The sequence below is a fragment of the Pongo abelii genome, chromosome 5 (assembly GCF_028885655.2).
Source record: "Pongo abelii isolate AG06213 chromosome 5, NHGRI_mPonAbe1-v2.0_pri, whole genome shotgun sequence".
Classification (NCBI taxonomy): domain Eukaryota; kingdom Metazoa; phylum Chordata; class Mammalia; order Primates; family Hominidae; genus Pongo; species Pongo abelii.
In genome coordinates, this window is record NC_071990.2 from 117,826,581 (window position 1) to 117,853,726 (window position 27,146).

The following is a 27,146-nucleotide window of genomic DNA, read 5'->3' on the forward strand; positions in this document are numbered from 1 at the left end:
AGCATGAGTAACAAATGATAATCAGTAAAAAGTTAGTAAAACTCATGCAGGTAAGACCAAGAAGTATAAAGATTTCACCTATGATATAGAGCCAGGGGTGTCCAATTTTTTGGCTTCCCTGAGCCACATTGGAAGAAGAAGAATTGTCTTGGGCCATACATAAAATACATTAACAATAGCTGATGAGCTAAAAAAAAAAATTGCAGAATAAAACCATGTTTTAAGACAGTTTACGAATTTGTGTTGGGCCACATTCAAAGCTGTCCTGGGCTGCATGTGGCTCTCAGGCTATGGGTTGGACAAGCTTGGTATAGAGTTTAGAATTATAAATCCCCTATACTACAGTGAATTAAATAGTTACTAAATGTAAAGAAAACCTCATATTTTGAAATGAAGTGATAAAGCAATGATTTAGTATTAGAAATTGATGTGTATTCAAAACATATCAGTATTGACAGTGTATTAGTTCGTTTTCATGCTGTTGATAAAGACATACCCAAAACTGGGAACAAAAAGGGGTTTAATTGGACTTACAGTTCCACATAGCTGGGGAGGCCTCAGAATCATGGTGGGAGGTGAAAGGCACTTCTTACATGGCAGCAGCAAGAGAAAAATGAGGAAGAAGCAAAAGCAGAAACCCCTGATAAACCCATCAGATCTCATGAGATTTATTCACTATCGTGAGAATAGCACGGAAAAGACAGGCCCCCATGATTCAGTTACCTCCCCCTGGGTCCCTCCTACAACACATGGGAATTCTGGGAGATACAATTCAAGTTGAGATTTGGGTGGGGACACAGCCAAACCATATCAGACAGCAACAACTTTCTTCTTAACAATGAATAGCTATGGTGGTAAATACAGTGAATACATTGCATATTATCTTTGTTTTTTGTAATAAGAATAAAAAATAGACTACTTCAAAGTATGTTGCCAAAACCAATGAGAGTAGCCAGTGCAGGCAGAAATCAGTTTAAATATTTCAAAAATTCAAACATTAATTTTTCTGTTTTTCTTATAAGGGGTTATATTGATTTGTTTAAAAGATACTGTTAGGATTTATTTGTTAAACTGCTGTTTCATTGGTGACTTATTTTTTTTTTATTTCCTAAGCAATTATTCCATGGTACTCCAGTTACAATTGAGAATTTCTTAAATTGGAAAGCCAAGTTTGATGCAGAACTCTTGGAAATTAAAAAGAAAAGGATGAAAGAAGAAGAACAAGCAGGAAAAAATAAATTAAGTGGTATGATTCCCCTGCCATTCCTGTTCTTCCTAAACCCTCCTGTATCATTTTTTATATAGCAAGAGGATCATTTGGTCAGATTTCTGTAAGAAAATAATATACATAGGCATCTAGGACAAAAAGAGAAAACATATCTACCAGATGATATTTCTCCACTCATAGTTTGTAATTAATTTTTATGGCTTATCTTTGATATAAGTATTATAATTACCAGATCCTGTGATAGAAGGACATTCAGGATCATGTCTTAGAAGTAGTAGAGTCAAACCCATTTGTTTTTCTAGTACCCCAAGGCAGACTGGTTTTTCACTTGTTCCATTTTAATGCAGATACATTTCATACGCCACTTAGCTACTGAATAGATTCAGAAATTTATTGAAATTCACAGAAAAAGAGGTTTTCAAACGTGCTTTCTAAGTGTTGTAGTGAAAATGGAGAAAAACTATGCCATTTGAATTAAACATGCTTTTTTTTTTTTAGGGAAACAACTATTTGAAACAGATCATAATCTTGACACATCTGATATCCAGTTCTTGGAGGATGGTAAGATAATATTAGAATTCCACATGTAGGACAGGCACAGTAGCTCAAACCTGTAATCCCAGCATTTTTGAAAGCCAAGGCAGGAGGATTGCTTGAGCCCAGGAGTTTGAGACCAGACTGGGCAACATAGTGAGACCCTGACTCTATTGAAAAAAAAAAAGAATTCCACGTGTATATAATGTAGTCTCTTTAATTTTGAACCATGAAAATCAAACTGAACTTTATTTATTGTACATTTTTCCTCCCAAGGCTGTTAAAAAATACATTTTGGAGAATAAATTCTAGTGGTTGACTAATTTATACATTTGAAATGAATGTTGTAATTCTATAGCAACATATATTTTAAATTTTTTGATAACTTAAGCAATATCAAAGATAGAAATAGACAATGATGATCACACTAGCCTCTCACAACTAGTAAACCAGGTTATTGTGACTCAGGTGACCTGTTTTCTTCAAATTTCTAATATCATAAATATGTGAAAACTATTCTATGGACTGTCATGGAGCTTGTAAAAACCTCATGTTTAACTCCTAGCATCCCCTCTCACCAGACTTTCATATGACTCTTGCTGTATTTGGAGCATCTAGTCCCTTGTGCTTTTCTTCTGCCACCTATCCTCTTCCATCTATCCATCATCGATTCATTCAGAAATATTTATTGCACTGTCCTGGCCACTGAGGATACAGAAGAGTACAGTATGGGCCAGTTCTCTCCCCTCAGGAGCTTATGGCCTACCTGTGTTTTCTTAAACTGGGCTCCATACTCAGTCACACCTTTGATAGCACTCTAGAGTTCTGTACTTCATTAACCTTTTGTTGTGTCTGTCTTGCCAGTTGGAAATCCTTTAGCTTCTGGCCTTTCAGCCTTGTTCTGGATTACCTGCTGAAGAAGGTTAAGAAGCAGTATTGATATAGCTTACTGCTAAATGCTTTCTAATCTAAGCTAGGCCTTTACTGATAGGCAACATTTGAAAGTTTTTGATACCTTTTCCTTTTCTGATTTAAGTGTTTTGTCATTTTCACCTGGATTTTTGTGGTAGCTTCTTAAATTATTTCCCTAAACCTCTTCCTCCTCCTCCTAGTGCCATTACCTATTCTATAGTCACTCCCTATGAGATGGTATTTCTAAAACCCATATTTAATCATAAAATTTCTCTCCTTAAAATCCTTTGATGGTTTCCACTGCTTATAGGGAGAGAATGACCTACACAGTCTTTCTCAATCTGGCCCTCATCTACGTTACTTTCAGGTATTTTTTCTCAGGAATTTCATCTTCCAGTTAGAATTATTCAAGGTCTTATATTTTCTCTCTGCCTTTGTGTATACTTCTACCTAAAATTGCTTCATCCTGGCTCCTTTTCTTCTTGGTGGATTCAAATTTGTCATGAAGATATTTCAGACTTTATTTGCTCCACGATGCCTTTGCTGTCTCCTAGACAGAGCCAGTTATTCTTTGACCAGGACTTAATTGTATTACCTACTTCAGACACACTGAAGAGTGAAGATGTTTAATGCAGAACCTGGGTATTGTTTCCTATAGGCTTTAGACATTGTAACTGAAGGCATACCATTGGTTAAAAGGCAAACTGGGTGAGAATGAAGATCAAATCAAATCAATTAATTAACAAGTATGGCTGAGCTTTAACGATGTGCTTATCTACCACTACTGGAAGAGATAACTCCTCATACAGGTCCCATGATCAGTGATAATCAATTTTCTATAACCAGGAGAACATATTATCCTTGTCTTCAACATATAACATGCTACATTATAAATTCTAGTAAGCTTTTTTTAATAACTGGATTTTTAAGACTATGAACTGGAAACATGAAGTTGCTCTTAAAATTTCAGAGTCTCTACTGACCAATACAAATCACTGTTGATAATTGTAGTTTGGGATTTCATCACTCCTACCTCACATGCAAATTTAGAGATTTCTGTTTGGTAGTGCCAATGAGTTTTATCTTTTATTTCTGAGTATAAGTCTAAAGGTGATTTTTTTTTTTTTTTTGCCTTGTGCAGCTGGAAACAACGTGGAGGTAGATGAGTCTTTGTTCCAAGAAATGGATGACTTGGAGCTGGAGGATGATGAAGATGATCCAGACTATAATCCTGCTGACCCAGAGAGTGACTCAGCTGACTAATGGACTGTCCCCATCTGCAGAGAGGCTTGACTGCCACAGCATCTGTGGCTATGCTCAGAGGGTTTTGATTTTCCTTTCTTTTTTTCTAAGAAAAAATTATTTTCAGGAGAATATTCTTCTGATAGCTTTCATCATTGAACTTAATAAACTGACCTTAAAATTTCAAATATAAAACGTTCAAGGCTTCTTACTGGTGAGCACAAGGTTACGTATTTAAAATCACCTAGTATTTGAGAGAGATCCTGCCTATAGCACCAAGACTTGAAGGTAGGCTGCTGCTGTGCACATGAGCGAGTTTATACACAGGAAATTGGAATAACTTGGAATTTCTATGCTGGAGACTTTGGCTACTTCTGGATTTCAAGCGTTGTATGAAGTGTGAAAAAACTGAGGTGACTAGCACATTAAACCATCCAGATTCTAGCCTCCAGGCACACTAAATTTAAGTCTTGACAAAACCAGGAGGCCATATTATGATCAGGAATAAGATGAAGTTTAGCCTTCATTTTAGTCCATTTTGTATTGCCGTAAAGGAATATCTGAGGCTGGGTAATTTATAAAGAAAAAGGTTTGTCGGGCATGATGGCTCACACCTGTAATCCCAGCACTTTGGGAGGCTGAGGCAGGTGGATCACGAGGTCAGGAGATTGAGACCATCCTGGCTAACACGGTGAAACCCCGTCTCTACTAAAAATGCAAAAAATTAGCCAGGCATGGTGGCGGGCACCTGTAGGTCCCAACTACTCGGGAGGCTGAGGCAGGAGAATGGCATGAACCCGGGAAGTGGAGCTTGCAGTGAGCCGAGATCGCGCCACTGCACTCCAGCCTGGGTGACAGAGCAAGACTCTGTCTCAAAAAAAAAAAAAAAGTTTTATTTGGCTCACAATTCTGGATGACCGGAAAGTTGAAGATTGGGTATCTGCATCTGGTGAGGGCCTCACGCTGCTTCCACTCATGGTAGAAGGGGAAGAGGCACATGAGAGAGTGAGGGTGGAAGTTCCAGGCTTTTTTCTTTTTTAAAAAACTAGCTTTGGTGGGACCTCCCTCACCCCTGCTCCCCACAGGAAGGCATTAATCTATTTATGAGGGATTTACATGACATAACCCAACACCCCACTAGCCCCCATCTCCCAATACCACCACACTGGGGATTAAATTTCAACGTGGGATTTGGAGAGGACAAATATCCAAACCATAGCAGTCTTACAGTATTTAAATTAGAATCATTTGTGGAGTTTCTAAAAGGTATGCATTCCTAGGCCCCTCTCAGGTTAGATTTATGAACACTGATCCCCAGTCTGAATTTTAAAACAGCAAAATCTCATACTGGTTCTACAGATTATTCTGATGAACAATCTGGATTAAGAACTACTGTCCTGTAGTCGTGAAGTCTATATATTTTGGTATTTTCTTTACCTCTTCTCTAATTAACCAGTCTGAAGGAGTTTGAATTTTGGGGATCGAACATTGTCTGCAAGAGAAACACATTAACATCCGTGCACATAGAGTCCTTTGTAATAATTTGGGATGATTGACTTGGTGGCTCCAGGTAGGAGAGCCAGGCTTCATGCAAGTTATTCAGTCACTACAGTTTTGGAGGACTGACTCTCAACCCCAAGAGGAAATCAGTTGTCCTATTTTAAATTTATAAAGCTATTATAAAGAGCTGCCTCCAGTAAAAAATACATATGCCACATACCCACAAACAGCAGTATTAATCCTTCATTTATTATTGGAGTTAGACCTTATAATCAAAAAGCAAATTATTTAAGATAAAATTACCATTGAGGAGTTTAATACTTTTCAAGGAATCTTCACGTCAGCCTTGATCCCAGACCAATAGAATGGAATAACAACAGGAATGTTCAGCATTTCTATGCAGAGAGAAATCCAAAAGTTTGTCCTATGTGAGATTCTGCTTTTCCCATCTTTTTAAAGCTGATCAGTAGATACATAAGAACCTGGAAGAAGCTGTTCAATTAAGGTTAAAAAAAAAAAAAGAGCAATTGTTAGCAATGTGGTGCTGAAATCAAGACTTAACTTTGAAGTATCAAGAATGATAACCTCTCATCCACTTCATGTGATTTTTAAGAATAAGTTTTATATATTTCTCCAGGTATTAAAGTGGATGTCCACCTTTGCCATTTCAGAACCTAAAGGCAGAATCTAATGGTAAAATGAAGACAACCTAGTTGTCTTCTAATAACCTAGTTAGTTCTAATAACATTCTCAAATATTTTCATCTAGAGTAAATATTTACTGTTGGCTTTGTATTCTGGGAATTAGCCCAAGACTATGCTGCTCAAATGGGTGCAAATATACTCTCAGGTTGCAATAGCATGACTAGTGGTATTTGAAGCAATAATTGTTCCATCTTGGATTATCGGTTTTGCTCATTGATTTGGTAAAGTTTTTGTTTTTCTACTCGTGCCAGTTGTATTAAAATGTTACTAGGTTAAAAACAAACACAGATATGTTTATTCATTACTGTATCCCTGTAATAATGCCTGGCATGCAGTAGGCCCCTAATATTTGTTGAACAAATGAATTATAGAATAGAGTGCAAAATTCTAATGTATTTTAAAGTAAAGCATGAGAGTTCAAAGAAATGTATTTGCCATCTACAATTTGGAATAATGTTCCTTGATCCTGCTTTACTTCATGCACTTTTGCCAGCAGAGGCGGATGCCTTAGGGAAAAAGTTGGATAAATGCTGATCTAAGGCAACACATCTAAATGGTTATGTGAACATTTCCCAGTTGAGGTAAAACTAAGAGGAGTGATAATAACATCAATTTAAAGGACAAGTTCACTGATGGTACTGTCATACTCCAGAGATACATGTGCCAAGAAGCAAAGAGATGCACTCTTGTATTCCAGAAAGAAGATGATTTGTAAGTGTTCAGTATTTGTGTGGCAGCCCTTTTAGGTGTAATGAAGTGTAACAGAAAAGTAACTGAACTGCTTCACATAACTCTTAATGTTTGTCTTTCAGAGGACATACAAGTCAGGCAGCAAAAGTTGGAGCCATTGTATGACTGTGTGTCAAAATGAGAGTCACACACTTCAAGAACTGTAGGAACTAATTTTAGAAAAAGACTCTTCAGAACAGATGACACATGAAATGTGAGTTTATGTAAACATGTAAATTTGAGTAGCATTAGTTTGTTTTCTGTTTAGGAACTGTATCAGGGTGACAAAGATGAAAGAATACTGCCAGAAAAGTATATTGTTAAATTTTCAGGCCTCCATTGGTGAAGTTTCAAGTAACCTTTCGCTTAAGTTACTTGTGTCAGAGGATGGATGACGGGGTCATTTAAATTGTTGGACAAAGCCATGAAAGGACTTTTAAAATTTTGTCATAAAAATAGCCAATGATGTTTTTAATTTTACATCTAAAACTAATTTGCATTATCCTGTGTTAGTGACTGAATTTCAGCTCAGTCCTCATTCTTTAGTTCAACTTTTGACAACCTTATTTTCATTGACACCATGGACAGCACAATAAAAAAATACACAAATTTCCTTTGCAGTTATTGATTTGGAATGATCACTTTAAAAGAGCCATCAAATACGCCTACATATTGAGCCACTCTTTATCATTAAGGTGAAAAGTTCATTCAGTTAAGGTATTTGAGTGCTACTATGTGCCAGCCTTTCTTTGTGATAATGTTAATTTTTTTTCCTCCCCTCCATGAAGGGAAGAAAAAAAATTAATTTGGCCATGAATTTTAATATTCTGGCCAGCACCTTATCCATTTGTAGCCATGCCAACAAATTTATTCTGTGATAGACCAAACTTACAAAGTCACTCTGCGATTTCAGTAAGCCCCATTCCCAACATGAGTGCTGCTGTCCACGGTACTGAACCATCAATGCTAAATGGTATTTAGTGGTTGATCTTCATCCTGTCATGCAGTTAAATATTGCAGGAATACTGAACCAAGTGAGGAGAAAGATAGCAGTGGGTTGCTGCAAAGGAGGTGAGGGGAGGGGAGAGATAGCAAGTGAGAAAAAGAGAGACTAGTGGTGATGTTTTTAAATAATTGAAGTAAAAAAGAGAGAGAAAGAGAGAAGAGGTTCTACTCAGTCCACCAAAGCTTTTTAATTTCCTTACATAATTAACATGATGAATTTTTAAATAATTGTTATATTTAGTTTTGTTCTTCCACCTTTTGGCTATTTCTACTACATATTTACTTATCATAAAAAATAATTCCTAGACCTTCCTCTTATAGCTATTGCCTATCTCTACCTTTGCAGCTGTTCTCCTTTAAAGAATAGTCTCCATTAGTTTTCTTGACTTCTTCATCTCCCTGCACAAAGATGAAGGGTATTTAGCTCTGAAAATCCTTTACTGTTGAATATTTAGATTGTTTTCAATTTTTACATAATGAACAATGCATCATGGGATTATTGGCTGCAAATAAATTGGAAACATAAAAGGCGTTTTAAGTTTAAATTTTTTTAAAAAAACAGGTAAAAATAAAATATTTGCCAAAGACTAAGGGTTTTAAAGCTATCTCATGTTGCACTCTTATACCAATACTAAAATAAAACTTCACAACAACAAAATTAGTGATTGGGGAATTACAGTTTTGATGAACTTGGCATTTCAATCAAAGTCATATTTGCCACCATTCTCTCAGTAGCTTTAGGCCAATTTCCAAATTGCTTTCGACAAATTAGTTTTATTTGTTTATATTATATTATATATATATATAAAATATATATTTAAATTATATTTATAATTCTTTCAGTCAGATTTCCTGGAGAACAATAGTTGTTAGGTGCCTACCAGAAAATAGGACTAGAAAGTCATGTTGGAGCCATATTGTGGAAGGCCAAGGAAGTAGGATGGGAGCAAAGGTCATGTCAATTATATAACAAGCTTATATTCTATGGAAACTAACCCCTTCCTACCACATATATTATTGAAAAATTATTCACCTGCTATTTTATCAATAAGTCATTTATAAATTAAAATTTTTCTTATTATAATTGTACCTTAAAAACACCAATAAAATTGCCAGATCAGTGATATTCCTGCTTTTATTATTATAACATAATATATCAGTTCTTCAAATACACCTTTGAGTAGAAGGATGGAACTGAAAATTGATTTAGGTTTATTTAAAAGAGAAAGAAACCTTTCAACAATCCTAAATCTCAGATTTTTAATAGCATTTTTATCGTTTGAGTATGGCCAGTTTCCTATTTATTTCCTATTTCTTATTGTTTGACAGTGCCCATTTATGTAGGAAAATCAAAATGGAAAAGTACATTAGAAAACGTATAAATCCTTCAACTTAAAGATGTATGATATTGGTATCTGGTTGCATAAGTTTCTAGTCAGAGGCTCTTCTAGTCATTTCTGTTCGAAAGTGGGATCCACCAGAATGTACACGTGATGACAGACCTTGTCTGTCTGTTCCCCAGTTTATTGTTACTATGAGAATAATGCCTAGCAGAGAGCAGGCAGTCTGTAAATACTTGTTGAGTGTATACATGAATAAGTCCTTTTGTACTACTGTTTTGTAATGTATTGTAATTTTTATTTTATTTTTTTGAGATAGGGTCTCACTTTGTCACCCAGGCTGGAATGCAGTGGCGTGATCTCAGCTCACTGCAGCCTTGACCTCCTGTGCTCAGGCCATCCTCCCACCTTAGCCCCCAAATTAGCTGGGACTACAGGCATGCGCCACCACACCTGGCTAATTATTATCATTATTATTATTATTGTTTGTATTTTTTGTAGAGATGGGGTTTCACCATGTTGCTCAGGGTGGTCTTGAACTCCTGAGCTCAAGCAATCCGCATGCCTCAGCCTCCCAAAGTGCTAGGGATTACAGGCATAAGCCACCACACCTGGCCCCTGTAATTTTTAAAATACAGTTTGTCAGATATATAGGTTGGGATAAATGAAAATGTGACAAAAGGAGCGTCCCTCTGCCAATTTAGAAATATGCATAAAAATACTTAAAGATACACGAAGCTTTGGGAAATTGCCATACACACACTCTATCCCCAGTACACCAGTATTTTACAGATTTTAAAACCAGTAACAAATATTTATTTACAATACCATTCTGCCTAAAATTTACCTATTAGCCAGATTGCTTTATGCATTTGGTCAAATTGCGTTTAGTCAAATTGTTTTCAGGCAAACCTTATGCGCACATGCTAGCCAGTGGGATGATAAGAGACAAGAGATGTAGTCTGTCTTCTTGAGGTATTCTCATATTTCCGGGCACATAAATACAGTATTGAATGAAAACTTACAGGATGCTCCAGGGTCACAAAGGAGGGACATCTAAGTTAACCTGGGATTGGGATGGCCCAAGGAGTCTTCTCAAAACAAGTGCTTGAAATGACCAGTTGGAGGGCAGGAGCTGTGTTTTATTTGACTTTATATTTACTGCTTTGTAGATAATCTATACTAAATAATTATTGGATGAACTAGTCATTGAAATCTGAAATAATTATTCATGTAGTAATTTATTGGATGAATAAATGAAATCAAGTTGAAGATGCATGGGAACATATTTAAACTGTTGTATCTTGGGATTTAAGCTGGATGAAAAAATAAGTCAAAGGAAGCATTTATGTGGGGAGAAATGGAAGCTACATATCTCTTTAAAATCAAAGATTATTCCTAATGGAAAATAAGGAAAAGAGAAAATTTGAATTCTGGGAGAGTGAGAGAAGCATAAGAGACTTAGGTTTCTGAGAAGTTCTTTCAGATAATGACAATTCAAGAGTGGTTCTTTGAGGTAGGAGATGGCTGAAGTGGGGCAAAAATAATAGTTATTTAATGATATTAATAAGTTATGAGGTTAGAATGTTGAGGACAGATTATATAGAGGACATTGAAACTGCCAAAGATATGGTAACTCAGATATGTTAGTTGGTCTTAACTCAAAAGGTAAAAAGACAGTCATAATCTTATATTCCTGTAATTTGCAGCAGATTTAAAAGATAGAATACTGAGCCCAAAGACTCAGAAATAGTTTATTTTGATTAGATGCTTCCCAAATGGCATTAATATTTAAAGAGAAAAAAACAAAAATAAAAGAAAAAAAAATCCCAACAAAACTTAGATTTTTCAAGACACAAGACTATTGCAGCTAAAACTGTACAAAAAAGATTTAAAAAAAAATTTCTACACTTTTATTGGAAAGATGAATTGCATGTGCAGGTGGCAAGATGAATTGTGTGTGCAGGTGACCTAGCCCAGGTAGTGGTCTCAGTGTGAATGCTTATGCTAAATATGTCCCTAGAAATAAAAACTTCTAGACTTCTTAAATATACTGGATTAAAATGATCCTGAATTAATTCATCTAAACATTAAAATAACTGGCTTTTCTACTTCAAACACAATTTTGCTTAGAAGATCTTTCAATACTGAAGCAAAGAAGTGGCCTTGGGGCTCTCTAAGGATAGAAATCTGGGATAAAAATGTGTGTGTGAGTGTGTGTGTGTGTGTGTGTGTGTGTGGTCAGAATGTGGAGTTCAAGCCACTGCATCTGCAGTGAGGAAGAAAGGAAGTGAGTTGGGTTGGGAATGCACCTAATCCCCTCCAGTATTAAAAGGTGGAAAAATGCCGGTGAAAGTTCAAGGTTCAAGATTATTGCAAAGGTGGACAGGGTTATTAAATCACATATTTAAATAACAGTGCAGTGCAGAGGCATATTGGAGCCTGAAGCAAAGGAAAAATTTGTGTTATTTAACATTTTGATGTTTATTTTGTACATCACAGATTTTACATTAATTTTGATTTTTATAAATATTGCATTAAAATATTATTTCTTTTGATTAGTGAGTTTTAATGCCTCCTTAAAGTTTGCACCTGAGACCAATGCCTCACTCACCTCACCATAGTCCTCAGCAGATCAAGAAGGCTTTCAGATTCCCTGACCTCCATCTCCAAGACCATTAGGCAGAAAGGCCTGTAAATGGAACCACATGGGGTTTCAGGCAAGGGAGGCTTCATTGCTGAAATGATAGTGCTCAATGGATGAACAAAATGAAGCCATGTTATTGCTGGCCCCAAACAGATGGTTAAACGAACTATCTGTATGATAAAAGGACCTGGAAATCACTGGGATGTGGGCTGTTGCTACATGCCCAAGACATTGAAAAATAGGTTACTGATTTTGGTCACATCCAGTCCAAACATATCTAAATGAAATTAAATTGAATCATGAAATTAAATTGAATTATATTCCATATATGGTGGTTTTGTTTATATGATGGAACTTAGGCTGTTTTGAAAATACAGATCTAGAACATGTTTCACCTATACTTTTGGGATAAAGTTTTTTGGAAACCTTCTTGATCACTCTTGATATTGGGATATATTTTCTGATGTTTAAATTTTGTTTTTAAGATGTCAGATGGATTAATCTCTAAAGTTCCTTGTAAGAAGCTAGGATCTGTTACTAAAGTTGTTTACAAGATAATTATTTTCCTTTTAAAAGGTAAAGCCATGAAAATAATGTCAAAGGAGGGAGTTAGGCAGATCTTCAAAGGTATGCATTTAATGTGTTGTTCCTTTCCTTGCTACTATCAACTAATTTTATAGGATTCTATCTGAAATAAGAAGTATCTCTGTGCATGTGTACTTTTTATATAGGAGGGTTGGGGTTTTCTCTTTCTGACATTGACACTCAACTGATAATGAACCTCCACACTTTGAGCCAGCCCCAGGGAGCTTGAGCACAAGAGAAAAAAAAGATAGTGAACATTTAGTATTTAAATCTTAATATTTTAGTTCATCACTGAAATTTGACACATTGCTTAGTATGAAGATATATGATACAGTTGATCAGACTTGTGAAAAAATGGTGAGAATTGGAATAATAGGCTCTTTAACTGTGGAAGCTTGAAAAAAAATTCTTGAACCCCTGATTCTCAATTTCCTGATCTGTAAAATTAGGATAATAATACTTCCTTAATATAAATAACTTAGAAAAATTGATCAACATGTTCCAAATTGGTCACTTACCAGGGAAGGAAGTTTTTCAAGAGATTTTGTCTATAAATCCCTTATCTTTCACATTTCACCTATTCCACTTACCCTACACAATTAACTTACAGTGAAGAAGTATAATCCTTCATCTTCTTTTTGCCATTATTTAAAAATATATATATATATAAATTCAAGAAAAGAAATAAAAGAATATTTTGATATGCAGACTGTACCTCCCTCAGCTACAACTGCATAAATGCTGTCATGCATTCACATCTGTGGCAACAAAACATTCTCAATTTAGAACAATTCTGAAGGGCATCCCAGCTCCTTAGCTCCCTATTCAAATTTACCTGTTGTCTCTGTTGCAACTGCATTGTAGTTCAACTTTTGACTCTACCCAGTCATGCTTCTTTGATTTCCTCACAGACTGTTCCTAAGAGTACTTCATCTTCATATAAATCTTAGACTACTTCCTGGGGGAGCCAAAACTAAAACATCTTATAAAATGATTTAAATCACCAAGGTGACTCAGTGGCAGCAGAGCAGTAGATCAGAACTAGCTAAGGGCACAGTTTGGAAGGATGAGTCTTGAGCTAGTGCCTTTGGCTAGTGCCCATAGACCCCAACTCTTGCTAGAGAAAGTGATTCTAGGTGGGCCTTGGAAATGTGTGGGAGCACATATCTATACAGCAGCACCTCACTCTACCGGCACCAATTTACTTTGTTAGTCCATTGTCACACTGCTGATAAAGACATTACTGAGACTGGGTAATTTATAAAGAAAAAGAGGTTTAATGGACTCACAGTTCCACATGGGTGGCGAGGCCTCATAATCATGATGGAAGGTGAAAGGCACGTCTCACATGGCAGCAGACAAGAGAAGAGAATGAGAGCCAAGCAAAAGAGATTTCCCCTTATAAAACCAACAGATCTCTTGAGATTTATTTGCTAGCACAAGAACAGTTTGGGGAAAACTGCCCCCATGATTCAATTATCTCTCCCTGGGTCCCTCCCACAACACAAGGGAATTATGGGAGCTACAATTCAAGATGAGATTTGGATGGGGACACAGCCAAACTATATCACTAATATACCTCATGAGATAGCTAACAAAATATTAGCAAATGGAATCTAGCTATTTAAAGAATTATTCAGGATGATTAAGTGCAGTGAATCACATGAATACAAAGTTGGTCTAAACATCCAAAAATTACTTTTATGAAATACACAATAAATGAAGAAAATATAATAGCATCATATTAGGCAAAGAAAAGTTACTTGACCAAATCAAAACTCAATTTTGATATAAAATTCTCAGCAAATTAAGATAGAAAGGTACTTTGTAAACCTGATAAAGAAGATCTACAAGAAACCTACAGATAACATCACACATAATAGAGAAAGACTAAATGCTTTCCTCTTAAAGTAGGGAACAAGGTAAGGATCATTCCTATCATTTTTGTTTAACATTAGGTTTTACCCAGTGCAATAAATAAAATAAATAGGAAATAAAGGCAGCCAGTTTAGAAAGGAAGGAATAAAACTCTCTTTATTCTCAAAAACTTAATATTGTATTCTCAAGATGTTTACAAAAACAATTCTAGAAATAATTCTTAGTAAGATCATGAGGTACAATAATATTATATTTCTGTATAATGATAAAAACAAATTAAGACAAAATGCAATTTGCACTTAGCACCAAAAAATAAAACATGTAAGAATAAACTTAACAAAAGAAATGCAAAATCTTTACACAACAAAATGTAAAACATTAATGAGATAATTTAGAGGACCAAAATAAATAGGAAGATTCATCAAGACCAGGTGTATTAATCTATTCTCATGATGCTGGTAAAGACATACCCAAGAAAGGGAGATTTACAAAAGAAAGAAGTTTAATGGACTTACAGTTTCACATGGCTGGGGAAGCCTCACAATCATGGTGGAAGTCAAGGAGGAGCAAATCATGTCTTACATGGATGGCAGCAGGCAAAGAGATCGCATTTACTATCATGAGAACCGCATGGGAAAGTCCCACCCCCATGATTCAATTACCCCCAACCAGTTTCCTCCCACAACATGTAGGAATTGTGGGAGTTACAATTCAAGATGAGGTTTGGGTGGGGACACAGCCAAACCATATCATTCTGCCCCTGGCCTGTCCCAAATCTCATGCCCTCACATTTCAAACCCAATCATGCCTTCCTAACAGTCCTCCAAAGTCTTAACTCATTTCAACATTAACTCAAAAGTCTATAGTCCAAAGTCTCATCTGAGACAAGGCAAGTCCTTTCCACCTATGAGCCTGTAAAATCAAAAGGAAGTTAGTTACTTCCTACATATGGTAGAGGTATAGGAATTGGGTAAATATAGCCATTCCAAATGGGAGACATTGGCCAAAACAAAGGGGCCATAGGCCCCATGCAGGTTCAGAATCCAGTGGGGCAGTCAAATCTTAAAGCCCCAAAATGATCTCCTTTGACTCCATATACAAATGGCCAACAATCATGAAAAAATCCTCAACATCACTAATTATCAGGGAAATGCAAATGAAAACCACAATGAGATACCATCTTACTCCCACAAGAATGGCCATAATCAAAAAATCAAAAAATAATAGATGTTGGCATGGATGTATTGAAAAAAGGAACACTTCTACACTGCTGGTGGGAATGTAAACTAGTATAATCACTATGGAAAACAATGTGGAGATTCCTTAAATAACTAAAAGTAGAAATACCATTTGATCCAGCAATCCCACTACTGGGTATCTACTCAGAGGAAAAGAAGTCATTACATACACACACACACACGCGCACACACACACACGCGCGCGCGCACACACACACACACACACAATGGAATACTACTCAGCCATAAAAAGGAATGAATTAATGGCATTCGCAGCAACCTGGACGTAATTGGAGACTGTTATTCTAAGTGATGTAACTCAGGAACAGAAAACCAAACATATGATGTCACTCATAAGTGGAAGCTAAGCTTTGAGGATGCAAAGGCATAAGAAGGATAAAATAGACTCTGGGGACTCAGGGGAAAGGGTGGGAAGGGGGTGAGGGATGAAAGACTACAAATTGGGTCCAGTGTATACTGCTTGGGTGGTAGTGCTCCAAAATCTCACAAATCACCACTAAAGAACTTACTCATTAACCAGTTACCACCTGTGCCCCAAAAGCCTATGAAAATAAATTTAAAAAAAAATTGGGATAAACAGAAAAGAGCATATTTAACAGCCATCTACTGGGCTGAAAAACTACAGACTGCAGGTGCCCTAGAAGTTCCACACCCGTGATACCACTGCCCTTTCTGGGGATCCCCTATGCTTGAGCCACCGTGTTACTGGAAAGCAGTCCCAATCCAGACGCCAAGAGAAGGTTCTTGAACCTTTCACAAGAAAGAATTCAGGGTGAGTCCATAAAGCAAAGTGAAAGATAGTTAATTAAGAAAATAAGAGAATAAAAGAATGGGTACTTCATAGGCAGAGCAGTGGCATGGGCTGCTCGACTGAATATACTTCTAGTTATTTCTTGATTATATGCTAAACAAGGGGTGAATTATTCGTGAGTTTTCTGGGAAAGGAGCAGAGATTTTCCAGAACTGAGAGCTCTTCCTCTCTTTAGACTATATAAGGTAACTTCCAGACATTGTCATGGCATTTGTAAACTGTTATGGTGCTGGTGGTAGTGTCTTTTAGCATAATGCATTATAATTAGCGTATAATGAGCAATGAGGACAACCAGAAATCACTTGCATCGCCATCTTGGTTTTGGTGGGTTTTGACCGGTTGCTATACCACATCCTGTTTTATCAGCAAAGTCTTTGTGACCTGTACCTTGTGCTGACTTCCCATCTCATCCTGTGACTAAGAATGTCTAGCCTCCTAGGAATGCAGCCCAGTAGGTCTCAGCCTTATTTTACCCCGCCCCTATTCAAGATGGAGTCACTCTGGTTTGAAAGCCTCTGACAACTGCATCACCAGATCACGCACAGAAAATCCCCACAGTCCCCTCTGACTTCGGCAAGCACAGAGAACTGGTGGGTCCCAGGTAGTAATGGATTGCCTGGTGACTACCCTTTGGTGCTGACTGCCCCTAAGGGAATACAGAAAGCACAGCTTGCCAAAGCCCCCTTTAGGACAAAGGAAACATGGGTGTAAGTGCCAGTAGCTGAAAGGGACACCACCAAGGCCCAGGAATGGACTTCGAGAGAGTCATGTCTTGTCTTCCACCACTCCTCACCAGAACACTGCTTCAGATGGACTAAAATAAAAATGGGCCAATACAGTGAGTAAGAGCCTATCTGCTGGCTCTCACTGTTAAGTGCTACCAACTGGAAGGCAGCCTGAATTGTATCACGAAACAAAATTACGTTGCTACAACAAGCAACATCTTAGAAAGCCACTGCATGAACCTAACTGCAAACAAGGAACCTATACAGAGCCTTGGCACCCTAAAAGCACCTAGAAATGAAGCCAATTGATCAGACATCATATACACCACTGTTGTATCCCTAAGGGGACAAAGATTAAAAAATAAAGAAAATCCATCCAAATGATAGCAAATTAAAAAAGAGAGAAGAATCAGCTATTTCAGATGAGAAGAAACTAGTGCAAGAACTCTGGACATAAAAAAGCCAGAGCATTTTATCACCTCCAAAGAACCCCACTAGCTCCCAAGCAATGGATCCTAAAAAGAGAAATGTCAGAAATGACAGACATAGAATTCAGAATATGGATGGCCAAAAAACTCAACCAGATTCAAGAGAAAAATTAAATCCAACAAAAAGAACCTAGAAAAATGATCCAAGTTTTGAAAGATGACATACGTTTATTAAGAAAGAACTAAGCAGAATTTCTGGAATTGAAAAATTTATGACAGAAATTTCAAATTACAGTTGGAAGCCTTAACAACAGACCAGACCATGCAGAAAAAAGAATTTCTCAGTTCAAAGACCATTCCTTCAAATCAACCCAGTCAGACAAAAATAAAGAAAAAAGATTTTAAAAAATCAACAAAGCCTTTAAGAAATATGGAATTATGTAAAACAATCAATCTTGTGATTCACTGGCATTCATGAGAAGGAAGAGAATGTAAGCAACTTGGAAAACATATTTAAGGATATACTCTGTGAAATTTCCCCAAGCTTGCTAGAGAATTCAATAATACACAAAAAATTCAGAGAACTCCTGTGAGATATTACACAAGATGACAATCCTGAAAGCATATAGTCATCAGATTTTCCAAAGTGAACATGAAAGAAACAAACTTAAGGCAGCTAAAGAAAAGAGCCATATCACCTATAAAGGGATGTCCATCAGTCTAACAGCAGACTTCACAACAGAAATTGTACAAGTCAGAAGAGATTGTGGGCCTGTTTGTAGCAATCTTAAAGAAAATAAAGTCCAACTAAAAATTTCATATTCCACCAAACTAAGCTTCATAAATGTAGCAAAAATAAAGTCTTTCCCAGGTCAGCAATCACTAATGGAATCTGTTACTACCAGACCAGCCATATAAGAGATACTAAGAGTTCTAAACACAGAAATGAAGGAACAATATCTGCTACCACCAAAACATATATAAGTACAACGCCCACGGATGCAACAAAGCAACCACACAATAGAGATTACAAAGCAACAGCTAACAACACCATAACCTCACATAAAAATACTAACCTTCAATGTAAACACTCAAAACACTCCACTTAAAAGACACAGACTAGCAAATTGTATTTAGAAAACAATACCCAGGTCAGGCGTGGTGGTTCACCCCTATTATCCCAGCACTTTTGGAGGTGGAGTTGGGCGGATCATGAGGTCAGGAGTTGGAGACCAGCCTGGCCAATATAGTGAAACCCCGTCTCTACTAAAATGCAAACAAATTAGCCAAGTGTGATGGCGGGTGCCTGTAGTCCCAGCTATTTGGGAGGCTGAGGCAGGAGAATTGCTTGAACCCAGGGGGAGGCGGAGGTTGCAGTGAGCCAAGATCGTGCCACTGCACTCCAGCCTGGGCGACACAGCAAGACTCCGTCTCAAGAAAAACAAGATCCAACCTTCTGCTGTCTTCACAAGACCCATCTCACATGGAATGACACTCACAGGCTCAAAGTAAAGGGATGGAGAAAATAGCACACAAATGAAAACAAAACAAAACAAAAAAGCAGGATCCCTTTTCTTTTCTTTTCTTTTTTCTTTTTTTTTTTTTTTTTTGAGACAGAGTCTTACTCTGTTGCCCAGGCTGGAGTGCAGTGGCACCATCTTGGCTCACTGCAACCTTCGCCTCCCAGGTTCAAGCAGTTCTCCTGCCTCAGCCTCCCGAGTAGCTGGGACTACAGGCACTCACCACCATGCCCGGCTGATTTTTTGTATTTGTAGTAGAGACAGGGTTTCACCATGCTGGCCAGGCTAGTCTTAAACTCCTGACCTTGTGATCTGCCCGCCTCGGTCTCCCAAAGTGCTGGGATTACAGGCCTGAGCCACCGCGCCCGGCCAGGATCCCTATTCTTATATCAGATAAAACAAACTTTAAACCAGAAACAGTATAAAAGGACAAAAGGAAAATACATAATGATGAAGGATTTAATGCAATAAAAAATTTTAAATATATACACAACCAGCATTAGAGCACTCAGATGTATAAAGCAATTACTACTAGATCCAAAAAAAGACTTAGATAGCCTTTTTTGAAGTCCCTCCACACAATAATAGTGGAGGGACTTGAACATCCCATTGCAGCATTAGACAGATCATGGAGGCAGAAAACTAATGAAGAAATTCTGGACTTAAAGTCAATATTTGATATCTACAAAATACTTCACCCAACAACCACAGAATATACATTCTTCTCATCTAGACATGGAACATATTATAAAATTGACCACATGCTCAGTCATAAAGCAAATCTCAAGAAATTAAAAAAAAATGAAATCATATCAAGTATCCTCTTGCACCACAGTAGAATAGGAATAGAAATCAATACCAAGAAGAACTCTCAGAACCATGCAAATACTTTCCAAGGATGGAAGGTAAACAATTTGCTCCTGAATTACTTTTGGGTAAACAATGAAATAAAGGTGGCAATTTAAAAATTCTTCGAAACAAATGAACATAGTGACACAAAGTACCAAAATTTCTGGAATGCAGAAAAAGCAGTGTTGAGAGCAAAATGTATAGTGCTGAACACCTACATCAAGATGATAGAAAGATCTCAACAACCTAACATCACACCTAAATGAATTTGAAAAACAAAAACAAAGTAAGCCCAAATCTAGCACACGAAAATAAATAATTAAAATCAGAGCAAAACTAATGAAATTGAGACCTAAAAAAATAAACATTAAATAAAACCCAACTAAACAAAAGGTTGGTTCTTTTTTTTTGTTTTTTCAGACAGGATATTGCTCTGTCACCCAGGCTGGAATACAATGGTGTGATCACAGCTCACAGCAACCTCTGCCTCTCAGGCTCAAGCAATCCTCCCCCTTCAGCCTCCCAAGTAGCTGGGACTACAGGCCTGAGCCACCATGCCTGGCAATTTTTTCTATTTTTGTTGGTGATGGGGTTTCACCATGTTTCCCAGGCTGGTCTCAAAATCCTGAGCTCAAGCCATCTGTCTGCCTCAGCCTCACAAAGTGCTGGGATTACAGGCGTGGGCCACCACACCCAGCTGAAAAGGTTGGTTCTTTGAAAGGATAAAAATAATCAATAGATGGCTAGCTAGATTAACAAAGAAAAAAAGATCCAAAAAAACACAATCAGAAATGACAAAGATGGCTTTACAACAGATTCCACAGAAATACAAATGATCCTCAGAGGCTACTATGAACATTTCTAAGATAATGCTTCCCTTGTAACTCTTTCAAGTCGTGGCAATTTTCTTTCTCGCTAGTGGGGTTTTGCCTTCCTTTTTTCTTATTGCTCCTTTCAGATTATTAGCCCACTCTCCTCCATAAAAACACTCAGTTTTGAGTTTCATGTCATCTATCCATATCACCCATTATCTATTTATTTATTTATTGATGATGATGATTATTATTATTATTCCTCTTTTTCCTGAGACAAGGTCTCACTCTGTCATTCTGTTGCCCAGGCTTACGTGCAGTGGCACTCTCACAGCTCACTGCAGGCTCAAACTCCCAGACTCAGGCGATCCTCCCACTCTAGCCTCCTGAGTGGCTGGAACTACAGGCACGTGCCACCACGCTTGGCTAATTTGTTAATTTTGTACAGACAGTGTCCCCTTATGTTGCACAGGCTGGTCTCAAACTCCTAGGCTCAAGCAATCCTCCCACCCTAGCCTCCTGAGTAGCTGGAACTACAGGCATGTGCCACCACGCTTGGCTAATTTTTTTACTATGTACAGACAGGGTCCCCTTCTGTTGCCCAGGCTGGTCTCAAACTCCTAGGCTCAAGCGATCCTCCCACCTCAGCCCCACAAAGCACAGGAATTATAAGCATAAGCCATAGCACCCAGCCTTCTTATCTATTCTTACTGTAATTAATGACCAACTCCTAGGTCAATCCTCTCATTTCTCAAAGATTTTAGCCCCTTGATTATGAAAGGATAAAGTAAGCACATACCATTCTATTACTCCCATTAATTACAACTAAAAACCCTGAGTAAAATAAACTATAAGAAGATTCCAAAAGGTGGAGAAAAGAAGGAAGACTGGCCAGAGATCACAGAATTTTAGGAATAACCCAGTGGTGAGTTCTCTGGGGTTTTTTCCTCCCATCTTATATATCCAAATCTGGCACTAGAGAAATCTACACTTGGAAATTCCAATGTGCCCAGACTTTGAAAAGCCTTAAGAAGGGTCTTCTCTCCTTAGACAAAGTCTAGGAATACAAAGCCCCTGCAGAACCAAATCTATTTGTACTCTACCCACTCTACTACAGTCAAACCCAAAGAAGAAGCCACATTCTGCCTCCTGCACACTGGGTACTGCAGAGCCAACGTGTTTCAGCCTGTTTAACTGTCCCTACTCTACATGAACACAAACAGAGGTGGCATCCCATCCCCCAGCACACACACTGAGCCCTTTTAAGACTGTGAGGTAGAGTCCTGTCAGTCGTCCCCACCCTGCATTAACAGGAGCAGAGGCAGCACCTGTTTCTGTCTTTCCCATTCTGCATTAAGTGAACAGTTGCAAAGAGGTTGCACACGCCATCCCCTCCCCATTACAGAATGAGGTAAAGAGTACACAGAGGAGTCTAAATGGGGTTGGAGGGTGAATTTTTTAAATCTGTGTATAAATTACTAAGCAAATCCTAAGTGACTCATGCATAAAATCAAAAAGAACACAACAAAAGATGTGAGAACTGAATTACTGGGTGAATACGGCTCATATTTTAAATGACCTCTAAGTAGCACATAGAGAGGCAGACCAGAATTTTATTTCATAGGTTTTGAAAACTAAATTGACTTTCAAACTATAGCTCACAAAATTGGATTGGACATGTGTTACAAGTTTAGGAAAGTTGACTGCCTCCAGCCGTATTTAGACTCCTCTGTGTACTCTTTACTTTGCCCAGAAGATTTATGTAGGAACCAGAGTCTCAAAAAATACAAATATCTAGGATAAAATACAAAAGTATTTGTCATACCAAAAACCCAGGAATCCTCAACTTGAGTGAAAAATGACAACAAATGCTAACACCAGGATGGCACAAATGTTGGAATTCTCTAACAAAGATTTTAAAGCAGTCATCATAAAAATACTCTGAGAAGCAATTATAAACACCTTTAAAACAAATGGAAAAATAGAAAGCCTCAGCAAAGAAATTAAAGATATACATAATAATTTTAAAAATTTCACAATGGAAAAATATAACAAATTTTTGAAAACTCACTAGATGGGCTCAAAAGCAGAAAACAAAAGAAATAACCAATGATCTTGAAGATAGGTCAATAGAAGTTATATAATTTAGCATCATAAGGAAAATAGACGAAAAAATGATCAGAAACTCAGGGATCTGTGGAAAGGCAACAAAAGATCTAACATTTATGTCACTGGGGCAAAAAACAAAAGAGTGAATGTGGAATAGAAATACATTTTTTAAAAAAATAGTGGCTGAAACATTTTAAAATTTGGTGAAAAACATATACAGATTTAAGAAGCTGTGTGAATGCCACAGAAAATAAATCCAAAATCAGAAATTTAACCTTAATATAACATCATACAAAGTATATTCTCTGACAATAATGGAATTACATATAAATTAATCACAAAAAAAAAATCTCCAAACTCTCGAAAATTAAGTAACACACTTAAAAATAATTCACAGCGCGATGAGCAAGTCTAAGGGAAATTTTAAATAGTGTATATTGGACTGAATAAAAAGGAAATGACATATCAAAATCTGTTGGATACAGCTGAAAGAATGTTTAAAGGGCAGACACTTCTCAAAAGAAGACATTAATGTGGCCAACAAATATATGCAAAAAAGCTTAACATCACCAATCCTTAGAGAAATGCAAATCAAAAACACAATGAGATACTATCTCATGCCAGTCAGAATGGCGATTGTTAAAAAGTCAAGAAATAACAGATGCTGGTGAGGTTGCAGAGAAATAGGAATGCTTTTACACTATACGTGGGAATATAAATTAGCTCAACCACTGTGGAAGACAGTGTGGCGATTCCTCAAAAATCTAGAAACAGAAATACCATTTGACCCAGCAATCTCATTACTGGGTATATACCCAGAGGAATATAAATCATTCTATTACAAAGATACATGTGTATGTTCATTACAGCACTATTCACAATAGCAAAGACATGGAATCAACGTAAATGCCCACCAGTGATAGACTGGATAAAGAAAATGTAACATATATACATCATGGAATACTAAGCAGCCATAAAAAGGAATGAGATCATGTTCTTTGCAGGGACATAGATGGAATTGAAAGCAATTACCCTCAGCAAACTAATGCAGTAACAGAAAACCAGACACCACATGCTCTCACCTATAAGTGGGAACTGAACAATAAGAACACATGGACACAGGGAGGGGAATGACACACACTGGGGCCTGTTAGGAGGTGGAGGGTAAGGAAGGAGAGCATTAAGAAAAATAGCTAATGCATGCTGGGGTTAATAGCTAGGTAATGGGTTGATAGGTGCAGCAGAACACCATGGCACATGTTTACCTGTGTAACAAACCTGCACATCCTGCACATGTACCCCAGAACTTAAAATAAAAACAAAAATGTAAAAAAGAATGTTTAAAGGGAATGTATAAAACACTAGACACTTATGGCCAGGCACGGTGGCTCACACCTGTAATTCCCAGAACTTTGGGAGGCCGAGGTGGGTGGATCACTGGAAGTCAGAAGTTTGAGACCAGCTTGGCCAACATGGTGAAACCTCATCTCTACTGAAAATACAAAAATTAGCTGGGTGTGATGGTGGGTGCCTGTAATCTCAGCTACTCAGGAGGCTGAGGCAGGAGAATTGCTTGAATCCAGGAGGCGCAGGTTGTGGTGAACCAGGATTGTGCCACCGCACTCCAGCCTGGGTGACACAGTGAGGCTGTGTCTCAAAAATAAAACAAAACAAACAAACAAACAAGAGCAAAAACAACCAAACACTAGACACTTACATCAGAAAAAAAAAAGAAATCTCCAATCAATAATCCAAGTTTCCACTTCAAGACACTAGCAAAAGAAGAGCAAAATAAATACAAAGTAAAGAGAAGCAAGCAAATAAGAACAGAAATCAATGAGATTGAAAACAAAAATAATAGAGAAAATAAATAAAACCCAAAGCTAATTTTAACAGTGTCCAGTAAGACTGATGGACTTCCAATAAGACAAAGAAAAAAAGAGAGGGCAAATTATCAAAATCAAGAATGGAAGAGGAGATATCACTACAGACCCCCCAAACATTAAAAGGATGAGAAGGGAATGCTGCAAAGAACTCTGCAAACATAAATTCAACAACTTGGATGAAATGCATAAAATCCTTTAAAATTGCAAACTACCAATATGCATCCAAGATGAAAGAGATCATCTGAACAGTCCTGTAACAACTTAAAAGTTTGAATTTGCAGTTTAAAAACTACTTGAAATAGAAGTCTCCAAACTCATACAGTTTCACTGTAAATTTTACTAAACATTTAAAGAAATGACACCAGTTCTACATAATCTATTCCAGAAAACAGAAAAGGAGGAAACACTTCTCAACCCATTTTATGAGGCCAGCATTATATGACACATAATACAAAACTGAGAACATAAGTAGGCTAAGAGCTTTAGTCTTTATCTTAGAACAGTAAGAAGCAAATTTAGGATTACTAGAGTCAAAGTCAAGATAAAGCTCTGGACTGAAAATGAAGCAGGAATAATAACGGACACTTACATTGTTCCTTTCAGTTGCTCTTCACTCCTAAGCTGGAGCGATAAGCAAGCTATGTCTGTTCCTTCATGCGTTCTTTCTCCTGGCCCTACTACCCTTCTCTGGCTTGTCTTTCTTTTTTTCTTTTCTTTTTTCTTTTTCTTTCTTTTCTTTTTTCCTTTTTTTTTTTTTTTTTTTTGACACAGGCTTTTTTTGACTCCAGCTTGGGCAACAGGCTGTCGTCCAGGCTGGAGTGCAGTGGCACGATCTTGGCTCACTGCAACCTCCGCCTCCTGGGTTCAAGCAATTCTCCTGCCTCAGCCTCCGGAGTAGCTGGGATTACAGGCAGTCGCCATAATGCCCAGCTAATTTTTGTATTTTTGTAGAGATGCGGTTTCACCATGTTGGCCAGACTGGTCTCAAACTCCTGACCTCAGGTGATCCACCTGCCTTGGCCTCTCAAAGTGCTGGGATTACAGGCGTGAGCCATCTTGCCTGGCCCTCTGGCTTGTCTTTCAAAGAAAAAACACAAAAGTGCTGGGATTACCTGGTGAAAAAAGACAAACTGCTTGGATTACAGGCGTGAGCCACCACACCTGGCCCTCTGGCTTGTCTTTCAAAGAAAAAAAAGCCTCCATTACAGCTTGCCAGCTGCAGGGGAGAAATTAAGGGGGAAAAAATGCTAACTTCTTCAACTCTTGCACCAATTACCAAAAAACCCCAGAATTTATTGTTCTAGTTTATCTTAATGTTTTGTTTTTAGAAATCCAAGCATTCTAAATCCCAGACATTTGACTTTAAAGAGTCTCTGTACCAGCAGCAGTTATATTCAACATTTTGTGTGTGTGCACACAGTTTTTATCAAATTATTTTAGTCTGTGATTCCCTCACCACACTGAATGGAGGAGTATTATGTTCTTCCATGAAGTTAGAATTTAGAGCAACATCTTGCTAAATAGAAGCTATATCAATGTAAACTGTCAAATGCCAAGTATTTGTTGGTATATTTAAAGAAAAGAAATACAAAACAATTAACATTAAAGACTTTAATTAATGTATGGTTTATAGTTAAGTCCAGATATGGTCCAATCTTCTGTACCTTCTTCATATTGGAGACTGTATACTATAAATGAATAGTCATAATCTTGAACTTAAATCATTGCAAAATTATGCATTTACATTTACATTATCAAATAAAAATTATATTATGCCAATATAGTTTAGTGTTAATTTGAATTTCAATTATTAGAAAACGGGTAACCCATGAATTGCCTATTTATAAGTTTTCTGCATTGCCTTCTCCTCAAGTATAATATTCTGCCTAATCATTAGGAGATTCCTTATAAGCAGGAAGAACAAAACTCAGGACAGCTTTGTCTATTCTCCGAGTCTTTAGAGTTGGTTGGTTGTAGCTGATGCACGCTACATGTGAGGCTTGGGCTCTCCTGGTCAGCACACTGGGGTCCCATTGTTACCTGCACCTCCAAGATTACCAAGGTCAGTCTCTTCCTCCCTCTCTACCCCTCACTCTCCCTCTCTCCCTCCCTCCCTTCCTCCCTTCTTTCCTTCCTTCCTTCTCTCTCTCTCTCTCTCACACACACACACACACACACACACACACACACCCTCCATACACACGCTTCATGAATACACTGTCCCTCCACTAACGCACGTCTCGCTCCTCACAGCACAACTTGGATCAGTCTCAGACCCCTAAAGATCTCTCGCGTGGGGTCGCCATTCTTCCTACTTTGTGCTCAAGGCGCAGGACCTGGAGTTCTCGGTTTCCAAGCAAGACTGGTCGAGTCTAGGTCGGATTGGCTGCGATAGAACGAGGGGCAGGGGTTATACCGAATCACAAAGCTAGGATTTTCATCT

The 27,146-nt window shown here is 37.6% G+C and overlaps 2 protein-coding genes and 1 long non-coding RNA gene across 6 annotated transcripts in view; 2 read left to right on the forward strand and 1 right to left on the reverse strand.

Annotated features, from left to right (window-relative positions):
- Positions 1 to 4,111, forward strand: part of RWDD1 (RWD domain containing 1) — a 22,182-nt gene extending 18,071 nt beyond the window's left edge. For all 3 annotated transcript variants that reach the window (XM_024249096.3, XM_024249098.3, XM_063724962.1), the window contains 3 exons: positions 1,114 to 1,246; positions 1,727 to 1,789; positions 3,816 to 4,111. In XM_024249096.3, the coding sequence (XP_024104864.2) occupies positions 1,114 to 1,246; positions 1,727 to 1,789; positions 3,816 to 3,937 (318 nt within the window). In that variant the 3' untranslated portion in view covers positions 3,938 to 4,111. The remainder of the gene's footprint in view (positions 1 to 1,113; positions 1,247 to 1,726; positions 1,790 to 3,815) is intronic.
- Positions 1,783 to 27,058, reverse strand: LOC129060052 (uncharacterized). 2 transcript variants are annotated; one of them, XR_008526396.2, is made up of 5 exons: positions 26,941 to 27,058; positions 11,809 to 11,886; positions 8,193 to 8,253; positions 5,720 to 5,908; positions 1,783 to 2,675 (listed from the first exon to the last, which is right to left on the reverse strand). It is a non-coding gene; the product is annotated as an uncharacterized LOC129060052 (long non-coding RNA). The 2 variants fall into 2 exon arrangements; XR_008526395.2 differs by lacking the exon at positions 1,783 to 2,675 and having other exon boundaries at positions 4,966 to 5,908.
- RSPH4A (radial spoke head component 4A) overlaps positions 5,893 to 27,146 on the forward strand; it is a 37,452-nt gene continuing 16,198 nt past the window's right edge. The window contains exons 1-3 of the mRNA XM_054558072.2: positions 5,893 to 6,831; positions 6,933 to 7,063; positions 12,418 to 12,468. The gene's annotated coding sequence lies outside the window, so the exon portion shown is untranslated. The remainder of the gene's footprint in view (positions 6,832 to 6,932; positions 7,064 to 12,417; positions 12,469 to 27,146) is intronic.